General features: G+C 42.3%; 1 protein-coding gene across 4 annotated transcripts in view; it reads right to left on the bottom strand.

The window, feature by feature from the left end:
* Positions 1-19,940, bottom strand: part of TMTC1 (transmembrane O-mannosyltransferase targeting cadherins 1) — a gene marked incomplete at its 5' end in the record, with an annotated part of 152,155 nt that overhangs the window by 109,372 nt on the left and 22,843 nt on the right. For all 4 annotated transcript variants that reach the window (XM_082280324.1, XM_082280323.1, XM_082280322.1 and 1 more), the window contains 4 exons: positions 12,534-12,740; positions 14,659-14,835; positions 16,003-16,076; positions 17,700-17,877. In XM_082280324.1, the coding sequence (XP_082136450.1) occupies positions 12,534-12,740; positions 14,659-14,835; positions 16,003-16,076; positions 17,700-17,877 (636 nt within the window). The remainder of the gene's footprint in view (positions 1-12,533; positions 12,741-14,658; positions 14,836-16,002; positions 16,077-17,699; positions 17,878-19,940) is intronic.

The raw sequence follows: 19,940 nt of genomic DNA, 5'->3' as shown, positions 1-19,940 counted from the left end.
TCTGCTGCAATATTAAAGTCATCTTCGTTATGAGAAAGCTGCTCATTTGGGCAGGTATGCCACTGAGGGGTCTCATTCAGTTCTGGCATTTCCAAACTCCCAGGAAAAAGCACATTCAATCCATAAAAACAGCAGACTCCCAAAGTGTAAGGGAAGGCAGAGAAAGCCTTTGGTCCATGACAAAAGCACGGCTTGTGCAGAGAAAAAAACCACTTCTCTCCTTCCCTAATGCCACCTGGGAGCATTTATTTCTCTTTTAAAGGCAACTGAAAGAAGAAAATGCAGTTCTCGTAATTAATTCACATTGAAAGGCGCTTTTGATGGAGTCAAGAGGCCAAATCAGATCAAAATAAATAATGCAACAAATAGTGACATGAAAGCCCTGGGACAGCAGCTATCACTGCTTGCACTGTCTAGATCTTTGTGCTCAAAAGCAACAAATGCTGAAGCTTTCAGCTTCCAGGAAAGCAGAGGAGGATAGAGGGGCTCCATCCTTTCAGCAAATTTTAAGAAAGAAATTGTCCATTTACTGGGAGGAAGATTTTGTTGAGGTACATCTGCTTAAGATTTGGGAAATCCTAGATTAAGTCTCTGCTTTATGTCAGATTTTATGTGTGTGAATTAGGGCAAATGTTCAAACTTTCTGCCCTTTGGTTTAGAGAGGTAACGCTTCCCCCTGAGCACAGACATGAGGGGATTCTGCCCTTCTACTCAGCCCACAAGCTTTGCCCAAGCCAAGGTTGCTTTAAGATAGTACTGATCTCCAAACAGCAGTTAAGAAGGGAAGGATATAGTGTAAACCCCCATCTGGGCAACTGAGACCCAGATACAGCAGCTGCAGACTTCACTGGTGTCATCTCTGGCCCCAAAACCAGCCAGGCTTAGCTTAGTTCAGCATCTTGCTCCAGCCTTTCCCATGTACTGGGGAACAGGCCAGGCAGATGCACCCAAAGCCACTACACACAACAGAAAACACAGTAATAAAAAATACTCAGATTTTTCCATTCAGATTTTTACTGCACATATTACCTAAACAGACTCCAGTCAAAAGAAAAGAATAAACAATAAAGAAAAAAGTGATGCCATAAATCAGCACCAAAAAAAAAAAAAAAATTGCAGCTTGTGAAAAACAGAAGTAATAATACAACGAATAAAAATCCAAGTCCCAGCATCTGGAGTACTGCATGTTATTCTGAGACCTTCCCTTCCTCTGCCCACTTCCCAAAGCATCTAACAGAGATCAAAGAGGTAATAAGGTTCATCAGACACATGGAATGGTGTCTGAATGACGAGAGAGGAGAGAGAACAGGGCTCTCCACCCTGGGAAGGGAGTACACAGAGATACTATAAAAATGAAGGGCCTGGGGAAGGGAACCAGCAAAATTATTTTCTACTTCTTATCACACAAAGTCAAAGGGCTCCCAATGAAATTATCAGGTTTCAAGCAAACAAAAAGATTCCTTTATATGGTGTGTAATTAAAATCACAGAACTCACTGCAACAAGAGGCCCTCAAAGTCGGAGGAGAGAAGGGTTCTAAAAAGGAAATTAGGCAACTCCACAGAGGACAGGTCCACAGAGAGCCTTAAACACAGTGCTCTAGATACAGCATCCAGATCCATGGACTCTAAATCAATGCCTGGCACACGTTCAGCAGCCACAGTAAGGAAAGATAACCCTGTCCTGGCCCCATTCCCATTCTTCTCTTCTCTGTAAGCATCCAGTAATGACTGCAGCCAGAACACAGACCTAGATGGATTGCTGGTTTGATATGGTGTCCCCACAAATTTCTGCTATTATGTTAAATATACTGATAGGAGTCCAACAGACAAATCCTAACTTAAAAGGAATTCTTTGTTTGTGTGTTTGTTTTCCTTGAAGAAATATCATGCAAAAATTCTTGTATTTATATTAATGCATGTCAGTAGACCAAATGTATGAACAAATGCCTTCTGGGTGGAAAGCTATCCATCATCTCCAAAAGCTTGTATGGGCAACGAATGAAGGAATTTCATTTTCCATACTGAGTAATTTCATGATGGAGATACCATTCAGGACCATAGGCAGGGTCATGACAGTGAATCCACAGTACGCCAGCCAAGATCAGCAAAGGAATGCTGATCATAACAGATTGATTAGAAAGACCAGCATTAGCAGCCATTTAGACCACAGACCAGGTGACAGCTTTCTAAAATGAAAATTCCTGATGCTTCTACCAAAAACATTTGTATTCTAAGCAATTCATCTGCTGAAATGAATGCATGATATAATTATGGAAGAGAACAGGGGAGAAGAGGGAGAACAACAACAACAAATTAATTGAGTTTACTACCAGAAAACAAAAGAAACATCTCTGCTTCGAACATTTACAGATAACTCACAGGTGCAGTGATACAAACTGCTGTCACGAGATTAGGCAGAGATTACGGTAAATTCAATTAAATCAGCTAATGCCAAAATATTCCAAGAGAACCCAAGGCCATCATTTTACACCAGCTTGACTCTACAGAAATTCCTAACGTGGTCTTGTACGAAGTGTATGTGTAACAGTGGTCTATGAGAGGATAAAGCTGAGTTTTATGGGAAGGATATAAAGGTAATGTTCCATCTCCCTTCCACCTCTAACTGATAATTACTCTTTCCCTGAATTTTCTTTTGAACAATCAGTGGAAGACTTTCTTCTCAAGCTTTTCCTGCTAATTTTCCTCTTTGGAAGAACAGCCAGAGGGTTTGTTGGCATCTTTCACAGATTAAATGGAACTGTACTTTATTCCATATTTTTTATATTAGCACAACCAATGTGCAACCATAGTTAGTTTCAAAGTACTAATTTTATGTTTATTATTTCCTTACTCTAGAGCTGATTTGCAAAACCAAGGGATTTCACAGGTCAAAAAAGGAGAGATTTGAGCAGACTTCAGCCCCCAGCCTGAGCAGAGGATCTACAGGAAAAATGCTGCCAATCAAAGCTTTAAACAGAGGGAACAACTGCATTATCCACACGGCAAAAGAATGACATTTTCTTAAGACAACCAAACCTAACTTTTAGAAAGGAGGTTAAAAAAAAAAAAAAAAAAAAATCAAAACAACCACCACAGCATATTCCAGTGGAAGACTATCATTTAAACCACTCCACGATCAGCTGTGGCAGGCAATGAGAATTCATAAGGCAAAGCAGGGTGTCGCCAGATGCTGCGAGACCTGTCGGACCTGGAAAGCAAACACTCAACAGCAACATTCCAACAACCCAAGCACAAACCTGGCCTTTCACAGCTTACTTTGGCCAATATCTGAATTTCAGCATGGATGTTTGAGAATGTGGAATGCATTTACAAGAGTCCCTTCTGCACTGCAGTTTCCTGGATATTCACATTCTGGAAACTGCTAAAAAGAATAGAAACAAAAAATCTGCATTTCAAAGATCAAGAGAGAAAAGTGTGTTCCAGCATTTCCAAGCCAAGTAGAAGATTAAGGTTTCTAATGCACTCGTTGGAAAAGAATATTGGGATAACTGCATTAGAAATGTGAAAGAGGATTTAATACTCTACTTTAGATTAACTTGAAGATTAAGTTTCTAGTCAGGGAAGAATCTGTTCATCTTGGAAAGCATACAGGGAGGATGGGAGAAGCATTACACATGCTAGCAGGTTGGGTTTTTTTAGACTTTTTAAATCAAATATTAAGTCTCAACAGCTACTTCATATTAAAAAAAAAAAATCAAAGTAACACTTATCACACAACTGAAATCATCCACCTAAAGTCGCCCTTGATGAGATTGGTGTCCTCGTGGTTTCAAGCAAATGATTGCTTGTATCAGCCAGTGAACACTTAAAGCCAAGTAACTTAGTCCTGAGAGTCTGCTGTCCTTCCCTTAATACATGCTGTGATTAGCAGGTTCACAGAGGAGACATGGACCAGCTTGAAAAGCATCAGTCATTAATGAGGTAGGTGGTTACAGCTGATCCCTTCACTCCTGAGAACAGCCTAAAAGTTTCCACTAGATGTCCAAAAATGTGCCTGACAGCCAAAGCGTAAGAGAAATTGTTCAATTAGATTTGCTATCCAGGGAAATACCTGCAATAATCTGGGTATCATCCATCTTCAGGTGTTGTGGTTGGGGTTTTTTTTTTTTGTTTCCTGGGTGACTGAAATACTGTTGTGTGCCAAACTAACCCAGATTTGCTGCAAGGAAATGACCTGGCAAGCCATTAGGGTTTGTTCTTGTTTCTCAGCTGCTGTTAATTCTTTGACACTGGTTTACAGGGCTTTCAGAGAAAGCCAGTGAACACGGGCATGCTGCTGTTTCAAACACTGTTTTAATGAGACTGCCATGAACTGTGAATAGAAAGGCAGTCCTGTGAAGTAAAGGGAATGAACAGAGGCTCCTGTGAGTCAGCTCTGGGACACACAGGCTGCACCTACAAATTGGGGATTTCCAATTAGCAGCACAGGGAACAGAAGAGGCTGATGTACAATGAAGTGACTGCAACTGCAGGGCTTAAAAGCAACTCCCATTAATGAGAGAAAAAAACCCTCTCCCTCTGCACACAAATGAATAAGCGATCAGCATCTTTCAGAAGACAGGGAAAAAAGAAACCCAAAACCACCAAAACCAGTCATTAACTTATCCTCCTGACTCTGTTCTGCACAGCACCGTTCTTTGTCCCAGGCACAGTTTCCACAAAAATGGATTTTAATGAACTAAATGAAAGTCTAAAAGATCTTTAAAGTTTAAATAATCTTCTCTAAAAAGAAGAAAAAAAAAAGCTAGAACGTGTTAAGTCATCATCAGCTAAGAAAAATAACATCAGACTCAGTCTTGTCCCTTTTTTCTGACATTCAATGTACATGAAGGCAAACTACTTCAGTTTATTCACTGCTTACTGAAATAAACAGGGCCCTCTTGGTACTGTCACATATAAATAGTCCAGGAGAAATTATTTACTTTCCACTTCCTTCTAGGAAGTATTTAAAAAGAGGGAGAGAGGTGTTTTTCTGTACTGCAAGAAAAGTGCTATCCAGAACAGTGGCTGAAACACAGATCCAACAAAGGGTGTCAAATTTAAAACTAACCTTCTTCTATTCAAACAAGTGCATGCACAAGTGCCTACTTTCCAGCCACAAGGAAGCAAAGAGTGAGATCAGCTGTGGCTCCACGCCACCCCAAGCACCAGAGCAGAGCAGGCTCCTGGCTTCTGCCTGGCCCTCCACTCTCCCTCCTCCTCAAACCCAGGCAGGAAGCAACGGGAAAACTCACAATTTAGCTATAGGCAGAGGAGAGCTGAACCCCCAAAGCTGGAGAAATGAGGTCAAAAAGAAACTGGGGTTTGCAGCTTGTGGAGCAGAAACCTATGCAGAGCGAAGGAGGAGATAAGCAAAGACAATGAGTGCTGACAGCTCAAAGAATCCAGCGGGACCTTGCTCCCATGCTGGGCAAAGCTCCCACAGCAGAAAATTGAACCAGAGAGATGGGAGAAGTGAGGAGCACATGGAGGATGCAATAGGCAGTACAAGGACACAGATCAGGGCCCTCGAATTGGCTGGGCAAGGACTTAGGGGACAGGAGTACAGGAGGGACCGTGGGAGTGAGACTGACACAGTAGCTCTTGAGGAAAGCAGCAAGATCCAAAAGGCAAAGCCTGAGGAGCAAAGACTGGAAACAATTAAATGACTAAGGAAAAGCAAACAAGAAAAGATATGAGGACAGGCTGCAGTAGATGAGGCAGGACAACAAACTGGGGAGAGAGGAAGGAAAGGGCTGCCGGAAGAAGCTGCACATGCTGGGCCAGGTTCACTCCTCTCCGAGTCTGGAAGTTCACTCCTCTCCGAGTCGTATCATTGTGTCTCCTCTGTCTGAAAACACCTAAAGGAAAAGGTCCCTCATCTCTCAATCCTGACTCCTAAAGGGCACAGTCTACTGCTGGCACCAGCTAGTCTGCTTGCCCAACCAGTAGATGTCCATGAAGTAAATACAAAGGTGAATCAAATTCTTAACATCCATGTGGTTCCCCATTACAAAATTTCTGGCTATTCACTTTACTTGTTCCGAATAGTCAGGAAGTTACACATCCAGAAACTATGCCAAAAGTACCTTAAAAGGTTACAGACTAAAGTAACAAACTGCAAGGAAATACCAGCACTTGGTAGTCTGTACACAGAGGAATTATTGAGAAGCTGTAAATCTGTCTCAGAGCAGGACTTGAATAATATGAAGTAAATAGGGCACGGGGCAATGCTCTGGACCAGGAAGAAACAAAATATTGAATAGCTACTCATTAAGTGAGCACCATCCATTCTGGACAATGAATTGAGCAGGGATTGTGCAAAAAAGAAAAAGCTATGTGTTAGTGTAATTAAAGACTGTCACAATATAAACACACAACGAGGCCAAAATTAAATCAGGTCTTTCTCACCTGGTGAGTGCATAATTTTGCAGCACAATGAGGTCTAAACAAGTCTTCTTCTGCATGCATGCAGCCTTAGTCATCACCGTACCAAAGCAGTGCTGTTCTTAACTAAACTTCAGTCTGCAAGCAGTGAGTTCAGTTACTTGTACAGAAACAGCACTCAAAGATTTCAAAAATGAAGGCACATAATGGCACACACATGCCTAAGAGAGAGCCCTTGGATTTGTTTCTTTTTTTGGAGGGGAACAGAAACCTTAAAACAACAAGCACATCACACAAATGGAGGTGGAAAAGCAGCATGCATTACTGTGCCTCATCTTCCAGCACGTGCCATGGGAAGAGAGAGATGTAATTATTTTCCCAAGATTACACAAGGGTTCTCTGGAAGACAGTTACAGGCCAGAGCATGTAAACCCTTGGCTGAATCTAAGGCTGTGAGCATAGGGGCACCCACATCTCCAATGTTTCTAGACTCTAGCAGAGCCTTCTGGTGGCCTCAGGTACCATCTGTGCATGACAATAAATATATTCACTGACTGCAGGGAAAAAGATTCACTCGACATTTCCTACACAGACTGTACAGACACAGCAGTAGAGAGAGCTATTGCTCAGACTCACAATGGAAAAACAATCTTAAGAACCGAGTTCAGAAAAGAGTAAACCACAGGCCAAATCCACCTCTGCAACACACCTCCCCAGAGGCAGCCAAACTTCATTCATAACTTAAGCTTACTAAATAGCAAGAACGGCAGAGCCTTAGCAAACCTGCTAGAATTAAAAAAACTTCCAACACCACAGAAGCAGCATCCCACGGATCCCAGGATAGCAAGGACACTTACCTAATCTGCCATCTTTCAGCACACACTGTGCTTCCTCAGGCCTTGGGACTCAGGGCCCTACCTGCCTTCTGGAGCTAACTTGCATTGTCCTATTCTCAGTTCAGTTTCAATTATCAATTAGGGAAAAAAAGAAATCAGCCTATAGCCTGTGACAATGCAGCACTTCCCTTTCTCTGCTTTCCCACAGAGGCAATCCAAGACCAACCTTTGCTCTGAGTATCACAGAGTAGGAGCTTGAGCCTTTATTTGCAAAATCTCACAACCCTGAGGACTTCACCAGTGAGAGAGGAAAGGAAAAGCCTAGGCTGGCTCTATTGCTTCATGCTCCAGATTACTCATTTTGCTTTCCTAGAGAAGAAAAGCATTTTGACTGCTAGGCTCCCAGACCTTTCTCACCATAGACTGAATCTCAAACTGTCCTGGAATTTCTCCACCAGCTTTTGCTGTGGTGTTTGCAAAGCCCTTTAACACTTCCTTGCTATTTTGCTGTTGCACAGCAAGGAACTTTCAGGTCAGAGTCAAGTATCCAGGTTTTTCTTCTGCCTTATTTTGGTCAGGGGCACACATACAACATAAATAATGGTTACCTTACTGCTTTCTCAGAGGCACACATTGCTTTTTCTTGCTGCGCTTTGCGTATGAACACAACCACCACTGACCTCCAGGGTGTGTAAGTGCAACTAAGAACAACTTACCAAAATTTAAGAAAGTTGTACCACATCTAACAAAAAGTGTCTTCCTCGCACTTTTATAACCCAGGCAGTTTCATACCCACACCTTCCTATCAAACACCCTCTAACAAATACAAGAAAAGGGGAAGTTTGCACACATGATAGCCCACATCTGGGAAACTGGTCCCACTATTCTGTCTGTATCAGTTACAAATCTAGAATGTAGCATTGCACTGTGTGGCCAGGGGAAATTCAGCTGAGACGACTTCTTTTTGAACACTAACTTACTGTTTTAAGCATACTATCATATTCATTAAAAAAGAAAAAAAAAAATAAAAGCATCATTGCTACACAAAGATTGGAAATAGAAGCAGCCAGTGAGGAAAAGCCAAGCAATTGCTATGTAGCCACACATTGTGTGTGCCAGCGCTTTCCCCCCACCTCTCCCTCTGCTCTTCCTTCATACTGCATCTGTTTCAGCTCAAACCCTGACCACGCACACTGCACAGGGACTCAGGGAAGATGTGTTATGACCTCAACATATTTTTCCTCATAGTTTATCAAACTTAGGGCCAGTGCAGACATCTCTGGAATGCACCACATACTGCAGAGCATTTCCATCTTCTTTCTCTTGCTATTGTAAGAGGAAACAACAGTGCCACCAGATCAGTTTAGTCATCAGATCACATTTATCCCTGCTATAGCCTTTAGGAGATAATTGAATTTTGGATCAATGGGGTTTTGGGCCTAGATCCCACAATGCTAATGACTAGTGCATTCCCACACTCTCTTTTACACATACAGCACAGATTTAAAGTGATGCTGTTGGGCACAGCTCCAGGTGCACCTGCTTCTTCTGTAACCTGGCAAAAAAAAATTAAAATAAAATACATAAATAAAAATAACTGTCATGGGTTAGCAAAGCATAGTCCTGGAAGTGATGTTCTTGCAAAGGGGTGCTTACAGCTTCCTCTGTGACCTGACAGAACCTATCAGCTGGCCAGTTTGAATATGGACAATTCTTTGAGCCACTTAAAGTTATGACCACCTCTGTGATCCACACTTAAGAATAGACAAACCCCGGGCAGAGCCCTCTCTCGTTTCCGGTGCTGGGACAGGTGGCTGCGGGCTCCGTGTGGGGACCACGGCCATCCTGGAGCCGATGGGCCCTGTTCCAGCCGTGGAACCCCCCCCACAGCCCTGCTGGGAGCAGCTGGAGCAGCCCGGCTCCCCCTCTCCAGTGCGGCCAAGATTCAGCCGAAAGCTGCCCTGCTGTCTGGCAAAAGATTGTGTGACCAACAGTGATAAGCAACATTCCAGCTGCAAGGCCTAGGTGAGATTAACCCTTTTAGTGCTGTGAAGAGCTGAAAACCTGAGGGAAAGAGGAGATGCTTAAAGCTGAAATTCTGTTGTGAAGTTATGATGTATCAGAGTATCCCGTTGTAATTTCATGAAGATATGGGGGGTGGAGTGTTCAACTCGTAAGCAAAAGCACCTGCACTGAGATAGGCAGATGCTGACGCAGCTGTAATTTCATGAGAAGTTTGAACAGGGAGAGATGGAAACAATGAGGACTTTTGCTCCAAATGGGAAAGGAGAAAACCTCAGTTCCTAGAGATGCTCCCAGAGATAGTCCTAAAGATGAAGATGAGGAGGACCCTTTGCTCTCAGGGAAGGAGAAGGGCCTCTGTTCTTAGAGATGAAATGCTCCCAGAGATGGGTGAAGAAAACTTTGATTCTGAATGGCTCAACCTTAAAATTCTACCCCAGTAATTCAAGAGTGGACCCTCGAAAGCAGTTGTGGGAAAAGCTGCAAGTCGGGGGAAGGGACTCACATGATGCGAGCAGAGAACCAACCCAGGCAGCTGTCTCATTGTGATAATGTTTCTCCATAGCATGAGCAAGAGAGACTCCTCTTCCTAAATGGACTGAACAAGGTTATTATGGAAGTGGTAAACAGACTGAACATCTCAAGGGTTGTCTTTTTACATTGTCAGTGGGAGAAGGGAGGAAGGTGGGGGGAGGAGAGGAGTTTTGAAGGTGTGGTATGGTTTTTTTTTTTCCTCCTTTTAGGTCTGTTAATAAACTTCTTTATATTCTTTCAAGTTTGGTGCCTGCTCTGCTTTTCTCGTAATTTTTATCCCACAGAAAGTAAACAGTAATAAGTATTTTGGACCAAACCACTACACTAAATTGGTGTTTCCGCCCAGTTCAAACCAAACCTGCTACAATAACCCACAAAAAAACCTCATGCAACAGTTCATATACATGGAAAACAGCAGCATTAATTCCAGTCTATTGTCCACTCCAAGGGAAGAGTCTCACCACCAGCAGACACAATAAAAATGAGCTTCTAGGACACCAAAGAGAAACAGAGATTTCAGTTTCAACAGTATGCAAGCTATTGTGGAGTGTTGTTTTTCAAGAAGCTTAGACTGCAGTTCTCAGCTCATTTACACAGCTCAAAACCATCAGAGTGATTAGGTGGCATGCAGGTGTTCATGGGCTGGACCACACAGCAACACAGAGTGCGAGGCACAACCAAAGCCAATTAAAAAAAAGAAAAAAGGTAAAAAAATAGATTCCAGTTTTCAGCGGCCTCAACAAATCATGAAAAAGAGAATGAGTGACGATGGCCATGGACACTGATTTTCAACAGGACACTTACCCCAAACAGAAGTACAAGCCTGACATGAAAGCTCCTGTCTGTCCTTCCCTATTTTTATCATATGCAAAGGCACACACACTCACAAGCCTCTTTCAGGTTTTAAAACTCAAGGAGATGGATCCAACCCACAAGAGATTCTAGTTACCTCATTTCAGCAGCATACGCCAGCATTACTCAAAATTGCAATAAATTGTGGTGATAAAACCTACAATTTCATCCAGACTAACTCATTCCTTACTCCTGAAGGCAACTGGGACTGCAACCCACATATTCACTGGATAGCTGAAGATAAGAGCAAGTGACAATAAAGAACAAAAATATCTCTGCACCAAGAATTTACATAACTAGCTCCAGTTACTGCTAATTAGACCAATTCCCTTAATTCCTCCATTACATCTTCCTGCATTTTTCAGTTAGCTCTAGAAAGAAGATGTATAATAAATTATTATTAAACAGAAACCTACTTGATCACATTACAAGTACTTAAAAGTATAGATCATTGCACTACTACTTTATTCTAACTGAAACCTTCCAGTTAGTAATCTGGTGCACTAAATAAGATACCTAAAGCCAAACCAGAACACTGTACCAAACCTGTCCACAAATTTTGGAGCTTCTGAAATATTTAAAGCTTTGTCTCCCCCTCCCCCTTCTGCCATGGAAGAAGACCTACACAAGCCAATGTGAATTATAAGGAAAAATTGCACAATTAATCTTAGATTTGACAGCAACTTCATTTTTTCCTTCTCTTTTCTTCTATAGCAAGGATTTCCTTTTTTTTTTTTTAATGCAGAATATATTTTAATAGAGAAATTGTCTTGAGTTCTTCCTATTTCATATCATATAATATGTCAACAGCACAGCTCTCACAGGCATGCTTCCCTCTCAGCCACTGGGACCAAGCCAGCTCCACTTTGGGCATCCCACGGCTAACCCTCACACAGCAAGTTGTTGCAAGTGTGTTGTACACAGTCAGTCACTTGAGAAGAGAGCAGCTGAGCAGCTTACACCACCAGAGAGCCCCTTTTCAAACAGAAAGTAGCTATGTATATGCAGGGCTTGATTTGCCATGTGCAGAATTCCTTCACAACACTTGAAGAGGCAGCTGCCAAGAAGCAAATGCCAATTGGCAGCGTGGAGGAGCTCACTCTGAAGCCATCCCACGTGCATGGGCTCTCCAACACAACTTCTGCAGCCTCTCCTGAAGAGGCTGGCAAACTAGAGGCTTTCCCCTTGTGTAAGAAAGGGATGTTCCCAAAAGCGGGGGCAAGAGGGAGGGTGTCTGGAAAAAGCACAAAGCAAAGGAGGGGAGAAAGGAGCAGTAGGAGGAAAGGAAGAAACATGAGTAGAAGAAACAAGGAACAAGATCATGAAGCAAGACAGGAGATATTTTTTTATATTGATAACCTCCTGCCCCCTGTTGTGGGCATCAGTCTATTCTCCCAAGTAACAAGCAATAGGATAAGAGGAAATGGCCTCAAGTTGTGCCAGGGAAGTCTTAAATTGGATATTAGGAACATTTTCTTCACTGAAAGGGTTGTCAACAACAGACTGCCCAGGGAAGCAGTGGAGTCACCATCACTGAAAGGTTTAAAAGACGTGTAGATGCAGCACTTAGGGACACAGTTTAGTGGTGGGCTTGGCAGTGCTGGGGTAATGGTTGGAATTGATAATCTTAGAGGCCTTTTCTAGAGAATTCTGTGATACTATCCATTAGGGAAAACAGAGACAAATACAAGTATCAAAGAACAAAAACACTGACAAGTCCTCAGATATTCTCCTCCTTTTTCCCTTAACCCTCCTTCCACCTCCTCCTGTCTTCCCTCTCCAGCAGCACAAGAAAAATCGCAGCAATTTCAGGATAAAAATGGCTAAAACAAAGTGAGCGAGTCGACATCTTAAGGCAGCTGCAAAGTACACTGGAATGGAGCGGGAGTAGGCAGCAGTACCTCCGAATGGCCCACATGGCTCTGCTGGGCACGGCCAGGCCCCCGCTCGGCTGCTCCTCGGGCGATGCCGGGTGGCAGGAGCTCCAGGCGCCCCGCTGAGCAAAGCGCTGCTTCCCGTTCTCCCGGCCCGACAGGGGCACCTGCGGAGAGCCACACCGAGAGGCCACGGGGGGCCAGGCAGGCCTCTGGGGAATGGCCCCGTTTCTCCTGAGAAAAGGGAGAAAAAGAAGGGAAAGGGGAAAGAAAAGCATTTAAGGATTTTTAGTTTGTTGCACTTTCACTTATCAAAAGGTTGAACATTATGGAATCGGCACAACGTGGTATCAAACTACAACAGACAACATTTCTTTAATCCAAAACAAAGTCTTTGTGTGCTGAGAGGACAGTATTTATTAGTTCCTAATTAGATCTAGAGGAAGAGACTTGACAGCAACAGAAGATGAGCACTCCTGTATCAAACTGTTCTCTGGACCTCTGTTAAGATGGGAAGCACTGTGCTGTCATTCCTAATTTTTTGCTCCAAAAAACAAATGATGTCCCACCACTTTTAAACAGAAAACAAATCTGTACAGGTTGGAAGAAGGAGCAGGTAAGTTTTCAGCAACACGTAGTAGACTGTTTGTTTTCTCCTGCCCCTTAAATTCAAATACACTCATAAAATCTTGAGCATCACAAACAGAGAGATAAATGCACAATACGAGCAACAAGAGAAGATATGAGAATACAGCACATCTGGGCTGAAAAGCTTCAGTTCTACAAGCTAAATAGTGCCACATCTGGGCAACTGGCCACCACTAAAACAAAAAAATAGCTTGAAGAAGTCAAGCTTTTATTTATGTGGGCCTGTGGGAAGGGGGAGACTGAGGAAAGGAGGGAGGAGGAAGGCACAGATTTTCTTCCAGTTAATTAACAGTTGTGTTCCCTTTAGCCAGGCAGCTCCTAAAACAGGCCTGTCAGGCTGTAAATGCAAGTGTTAACCGGCAAGCTGGCTGTCAGTCCCCAGAAATCTCCCTGGCTACTTGCCCACCAGTCACACCATTAAGAACTACTTATCCAGTGAAAAGAGGAGGAATCCCCTGCCGATCCATTGTACCTGCCCGCTGATTGCTGTTGCTGCCAGAGGGCATGGTCTATCCCCATTAGGGGCTAGAGAAAGGGCCACAAAGGGAGGGAAGCCAGGATGCTCCTGGGAGTCCCCTTTCTCCTCCCTGCAGTTGCTGCTCTTGCCTTGTGCCAGCTCTGTTCACTTAATTCACTGCTGAAACACAAATTCAGTGTCCTTTTTATAACCCAGATACACACGAGCTCATGCAGGGTGTGACAGGTTCCAGAGTTGGTGGGGCAGCACCAGTGGAAACACAATAAATGATATGAGGAGTGAGACTTCCCATTCCCAGTAGCAGTGAGCTCTTATGTTCACTCACAGATCTGCACCAGGGATGTTTTGGGAGAGAAATTGATAAAAAACAGCTTCTAATAAAACAAGACTTCTGACTTTGAAAGGAGATGGAAAATGGCAGTTATTTGTGACATAGTGGGTGAGGGATACAAACTTCAAAGTATTTAATTTTTCTCCAGTAACTGCTGAGAGCTGTTAGTTATTCCAACCAGAATTGGATGGGTATTTTCCCCCTTTTTCCATTCTGAAAGGACAGAAAAAATATCAAACCTGGTTTCACTACTAAACATCATACAATACTTCTAAACCCATGGCATTGGAACTGAATAATCAAGCAGACACTGTGAACGGAAAGAGTTAAGCCAGGGAAATTTTAAGATGTTGATGCTTCAGTCAGAACTCCCACACTAAAAATAAATGTTAGTCTTGCTTGGGTGAATTCAGAATTTTAGGGATCAGTTCTTCACATCTGGTCTATTTACCTAACAGAAGTTATCAGGTAGCAAGAGAGCAACAAAAAAATTTTAAAACAATAAAACAAAACACAAAAACCCAAAACCACAGAATGAAATTGTGGTGCCCTCCAAATTTGTGGACCATCTAATTCAGCAGGGCAAGTCCAGCTCCCCCCGTGGTGTATATCATAATCATACATATTTTAGACTCAACAGGTGAAAACACTTGAAAAGCACATAACACTTAACGTGAGCATAACAAGTTACTTACAGTTTGAGTCCATTGTAGGAGAGGGAAAAGAAGTCATAAACCAAGCACACACCAAACACAGTGACTCCAGTTTCTTTCACCAGCATTGCACACGTCCCAAGGAATAAACTAAGCAGCAAAAAGAATGGGGAGGCAGTGGGAGGGAAATGTTCCCCAACATAAAGCTGATCCACACTCCTGAAAAACAGAATTGACATAAAATATCTTAACTGCTCTGTTTTTCATGTTTACTACAGTCACACAAATACTGAGACACTTTTCCTTAATGCCTTAAGATGGCTGACACAAGTTAAGACATGAACAACCTAAGATGATTTAAGGCTTAGACACAGGACAGGAAGGAAAGACACAAATATGGGGAGCTGCTCAAATTCTTGGTGCACAAGAGGGGGAAAAAAGAGAAGCAGAAAAATAAAGTAGACTTGAAACAGTCAGAGGAAAGCAGAGTAAGTACAGAGAAGGCAGAAAAAACACCTGCTTTCTGTCATGTGGAACACACATGCTTAATTCTCCTTATGGGACCAAAAGCACTATGCAAGCAAAAATTCCTTCATCCCACCCACACTCTCCTGAGTCAGAGATGTGTCCTAATCATTAACAGACTGGGCAGCAAGCCTCTGTCACAGGGGAGAAGGTAGGAAAGAACCAAAACCAAACAGGCAGGTTCCTACGGGGTCACTACCAGTTTCACACCTTCGAAACCTTCTGAAGAAAACAGCATTGTGGGTTTGTAGCACACAGCCCCCGAGGGATATAAGCAGTTTTTCCCCATGGCTGTGATGACATGGTGCTATTTCTGACTGCAAGCAATGTTATTTCTAACTGCAAATAAATGCAAAAGGTGCAGAAATCCCATCCAAGTCAGCTATTTCTGTACCTATACTTGTTCAGTTACAGTTTTAGAACACAGAGCAGCAAGCAGTGCCAAGTTTTCATCTGAAAAGGATGACTAATGGTCTAGACACACTCCTTAACTCTCCCAGACCAGGTGCTCCAGAGTCCCACAGCCACAGCAAGCATTTGAAAGGCAGGCATGTGTCTGTCTGTTCTTCACTCTGCATACAGACAATTTGCCTTCCATTGAAAGCATTTCTTTACAAGTTTTACAAGCCCTCTTCTGATGTGTGGTCAGCTGCAATGTCAATGGAAGAGGGATTGTCAATGTTGACTTCTGGTTTTATGTTTTTTTGTTCTCACAAGCATCACCATGGCTGCAAGCAGGGGCCAGGACGCTTCCACACAGCAGTGCTGTGGGAAGGACCTCTGCCAACAACCATCAAACACTGACAGGTTTGCCTTTGCTCCCCTCCTCAGATGAGAGAATCTCACAGTGTTATCACATACCTATTATAGGAGAGAAAAGCCAACAGAAAGAGTAGACAGGCAAGGACATCTGCTCTGCCTACTATACCTGTTACCTGAAACAAAAAGAGACACACAGGTGTAAAAACACATCTAAAAATGTTAAAACACTCAGTGACTGCCTCCACAATCCATGCTCACTGCTACTATTTTAAGCTTTTGACCTTTCAGTGTTATCCTCCCTCAGCACAGCAAAATGTTACTTGGATAGTGTAGGATACACTCAGTTTTGTCTGCTGCATTTCTTTGCATACTTGGCAAAACAAATGAGTAAGCCAATAGTAAAGTCATTCTTTACGCAATAAAATATTAATACAATTACACAGAAAATGCCAATTTTAGGGATCTGCTTTAATTTTGTATAATAAGGCTTAGATGAGAAAGGTATCCAACTCCCAGTACTGAAATTTGTTAAAGACGTATAATAAGTAACATTTGAATGAACTTTATCACCAAAAAGGGATAGTGTTATAGAACTTATTGCTCCTGAACAATCTGAGTTTGTGAGAGTTTTTTCTACATATTAATTAACAAAATCTTATTATAAAAAAGGGAATACTGAGGAAGAATGGATAAACACTCTTTTTTACAGTTATTTCAATGTCCTATTTCATACAGATCTAAAAATCACCCATAAAGCAAATAAAAGACCCTTTGAAATTTCACCCCTTTTGAGATTCCATAATTAAGTTATATTCCGAGCTCTGGCATTTATTTTAACCTTTTAAAGTTCTAACCCAGACAAAAATAAATTCCAAGAGTGCCTCTTCTAAAACCTCCCTTAAAATATAAAGCTGTATTATCAAAGGGAGCCTAGCTGATTAGTTCACACACACAGCACAGGGAGCAACTCCAAAGCTTGCGGCTTTTTGTTATTAAGGTAATCTCTCCTCAAAAGTTCTGAGCCACAGGAGCTGTTTCCCTCCCCTCATTTACAAAGGCTTGGAATGAGAGTAGTGGGATGTCAGTGGTATCTCAGCTAATAAGTGTACTTCTATTTTACAGTGTGGAGAACTGGACATTGCCTCTCTTTCTCAAAGGCAGCAAGACTCCTTGTAGCTACAGAAGTGTCTCCTCGTGCTAACAGACTGCAGCTTTGGAATGACTATGTCTTTAAATGTTTCCTTATAATGAAGGGAAAGATGCCCAATATGAGCTGTTGTTCTGTAAACTTATGCTGGTGTTCGTTAACAACTTTTTTTCTGAAGATGATTCTCCGAGCTTTTAATTGAAATAAATATAAATTAATCCATGGGTCACATCACCTCTGTCTGAGAGAGCTCCTCCAGAATACACACTAATGCTCCCTTCACTTTTTCTCCCTAAAATTGATGGCTATAGGAGACGACTGAAGGCATGCAACAATACCCCAGCAGGAGAGCACAGCCTCACTGAGGTCTCTGGATTCAGAAGACTCACGACTGTCCATTTATTCCCAGCATGGCTGATTAGGACCATCATTTGGAATTCAGTGCCAGAGCACAAAGACCGCAAGTATTAATACACTTTTTTCCTAATGACCCCTGCAAATTATTTTAAATAGAGTACATTCTCACCTTTGCTACCCCTCAGCAAAAAATCACAAGTACAACATTCTGCATGACTCAGAGATTTCCTTAAAAAAACCCCTAAAATTTTGAAGAATGAGTTTATTTTTAGCTTTGGTGGCACATACTTACAGCCTCGGTGTGAATGGGATGCACAGCGAAAAACAGCGCCGTGACAAAGGCAAGTCGACAGTCCTTGAACACAGCTTTGTCACAAGTATACATCAGCACAAGAGTCACCAGACAGTGTAAAATTACATTCACTGCGTGGAAATAGAAGGGGTTCATGCCAGCCAGCAATATGTTCAACCTATAAGGAAACAAAACAAAACCATTACTAGATTTGAGAGGTCTTACAATAGCAAGACATCTTTCAAATACTCTAAATTATGCCTTTTGCCCCATTTGCAGCCATCTAATGTTAGTGCTATTAAACTAATTACTGAAAATCACTCTAAACTTCTGGTTTATCTGATTAAAGAGAAACTATTTCCCCAACTTTTATATTATGTGGTTGTGTTTGGCAACCTTTTTGACAGAGATGGGAGAGTCCTGTGCCCTCCCAGCGCAGTTTACTGCAGTGAGACCATGCCTGTGCTTCCTTAGCAGCAAATCACCCTGGCCAACACCACGACACTTGTCCTATTTCCCTGTTGGCACCTTCTGTGGTTCTGTTGGCCATGTGGCAGCTATACAATGTGGGTAGTAATTTTCTGCTCTAGAATAGATGTTTTTGCCCAGGAGCAGCCAAGACAAGGACTTGGTAAAGCACTGGAGCATCTGCTTGGCATAACAGGAGAGTTTATTCCCATTTAACTTTCAAAATAGTGCCACACACTGAAGGTTAAGCCTGTATTTAAATGCCTTACTGGCATAAAGAAGCTTGTCTAATAGTTTGCATCATTTTTGTAAGGACATTGATAGCAAAGATAAGTTAGCTAACATCACCCTAGACTCAGTGAGACAATTAGGGTTTATTATTTGTGTTGATCATTAAAATAAAATAAAATGTAACAAGCTGTTATGACATTTGTTTGACAGCGTGTATTAACACATTCTTCTGGTCACTGTTTTTTACAGCCAGCTTGCTTAACAGATGCTGACAAGCTTTGCCTTACATGCAGTTGAAGATAATTCTCTTTAGTGTTAACATCTGTACAGATGGACAGATATATATATATGTAGATATACACTCACACAAATATACACACATACACATGGTGTCTATCTAGGGAAGACTCCATATATGAGCAAAGAATCTGGAAAAATGTCCTTTAACTAATGTTGAAGGGCTTTTTTTTTTTTTTTACACAAACGACAAGATAACCAGTGAAAAGAAGACTCAATCCAAATATTTTACATGCAGTTGTAAATATGCTATAGGGTCAATAATCCTTCCTGTTGTTATTAAGAGACTCCAGGTCTCCCATGACAAGCACGATGCAACAGCAAGGCCACTGAGCTGTTGCTACTATAAAAAAACACCTTAGGTATTTTTTGTGAGACAGAGGAGGTGTGAAGAGGTCTGTGAGAGCCAGACAGCTTTTTTTTTTTATAAATAACTCCCTATATTTCTTATTCATAAGCAAGGAAGTGCTAGCTGTCCTGGGTTGAATTTTCCAGGTCAGTCTAACTTTACCAGACCAACAGTTTTACTTGTGCATTCCTGCTGTGCTCCCACTGGAGTGTTTGTGGAGGTAACAGATGAAACCCAGAGAGTTTGCAGAATGTGAGATTTTGGCATGACTTGACCTTTCACTTTGAAGTATGGGTTGATGCAGTTACATTTTGACAAGACATCAGTCTGCGTGATTCAAGAATACATGAAGAGTCGGAGGTTTTTTCTTTTTTTATCCCATTTCTCCTGCAAGCCACTTCAGGGCACCAACATCCATCACTTTCCCTTATTTCTACCAGCACTGAATGACAAACCACAACAAATGGCAGTAACAGATACCCAGCCAGAGTTTCAGCTGCAAATACGCTGCAGCAGTGGGAACCCCCAGGCCTGAATCTTGTTTTCAGCATGCTGAGGGGAGCAAGGGGCAGCACAGGGCCACCCTGCCCTAAAGGAGCCACAGTTCACTCCAAGACACCTGCAGATGTACACAATGACAGGGACCCTCTGCAGGACACATTCTTTATACAAATGAATAATTTCTGGCTGCAAATAAGCACAATCCACTGCTCCCCCTCAAATGCCAAAGTTGTGATCTGGCAACCTGATTTCTGGAGAAAGCAGATGAAGGCAGGTGAGGGCAAGTGCTCAGGATATCAGGTAATATGAACTCATACACCAAAATGGGAGAGATTGGCCAAGTTGTGAGAACCAATCACCAAACCCATGATACCTGACAATATTCTTGAAAAAGC

The sequence above is a fragment of the Coloeus monedula genome (assembly GCF_965178545.1).
Source record: "Coloeus monedula genome assembly, chromosome: 4".
Taxonomy (NCBI): Eukaryota; Metazoa; Chordata; class Aves; order Passeriformes; family Corvidae; genus Coloeus; species Coloeus monedula.
The sequence above is the reverse complement of the archived record's forward strand: the minus strand, read 5'-3'. Positions and strand labels throughout refer to the sequence as shown.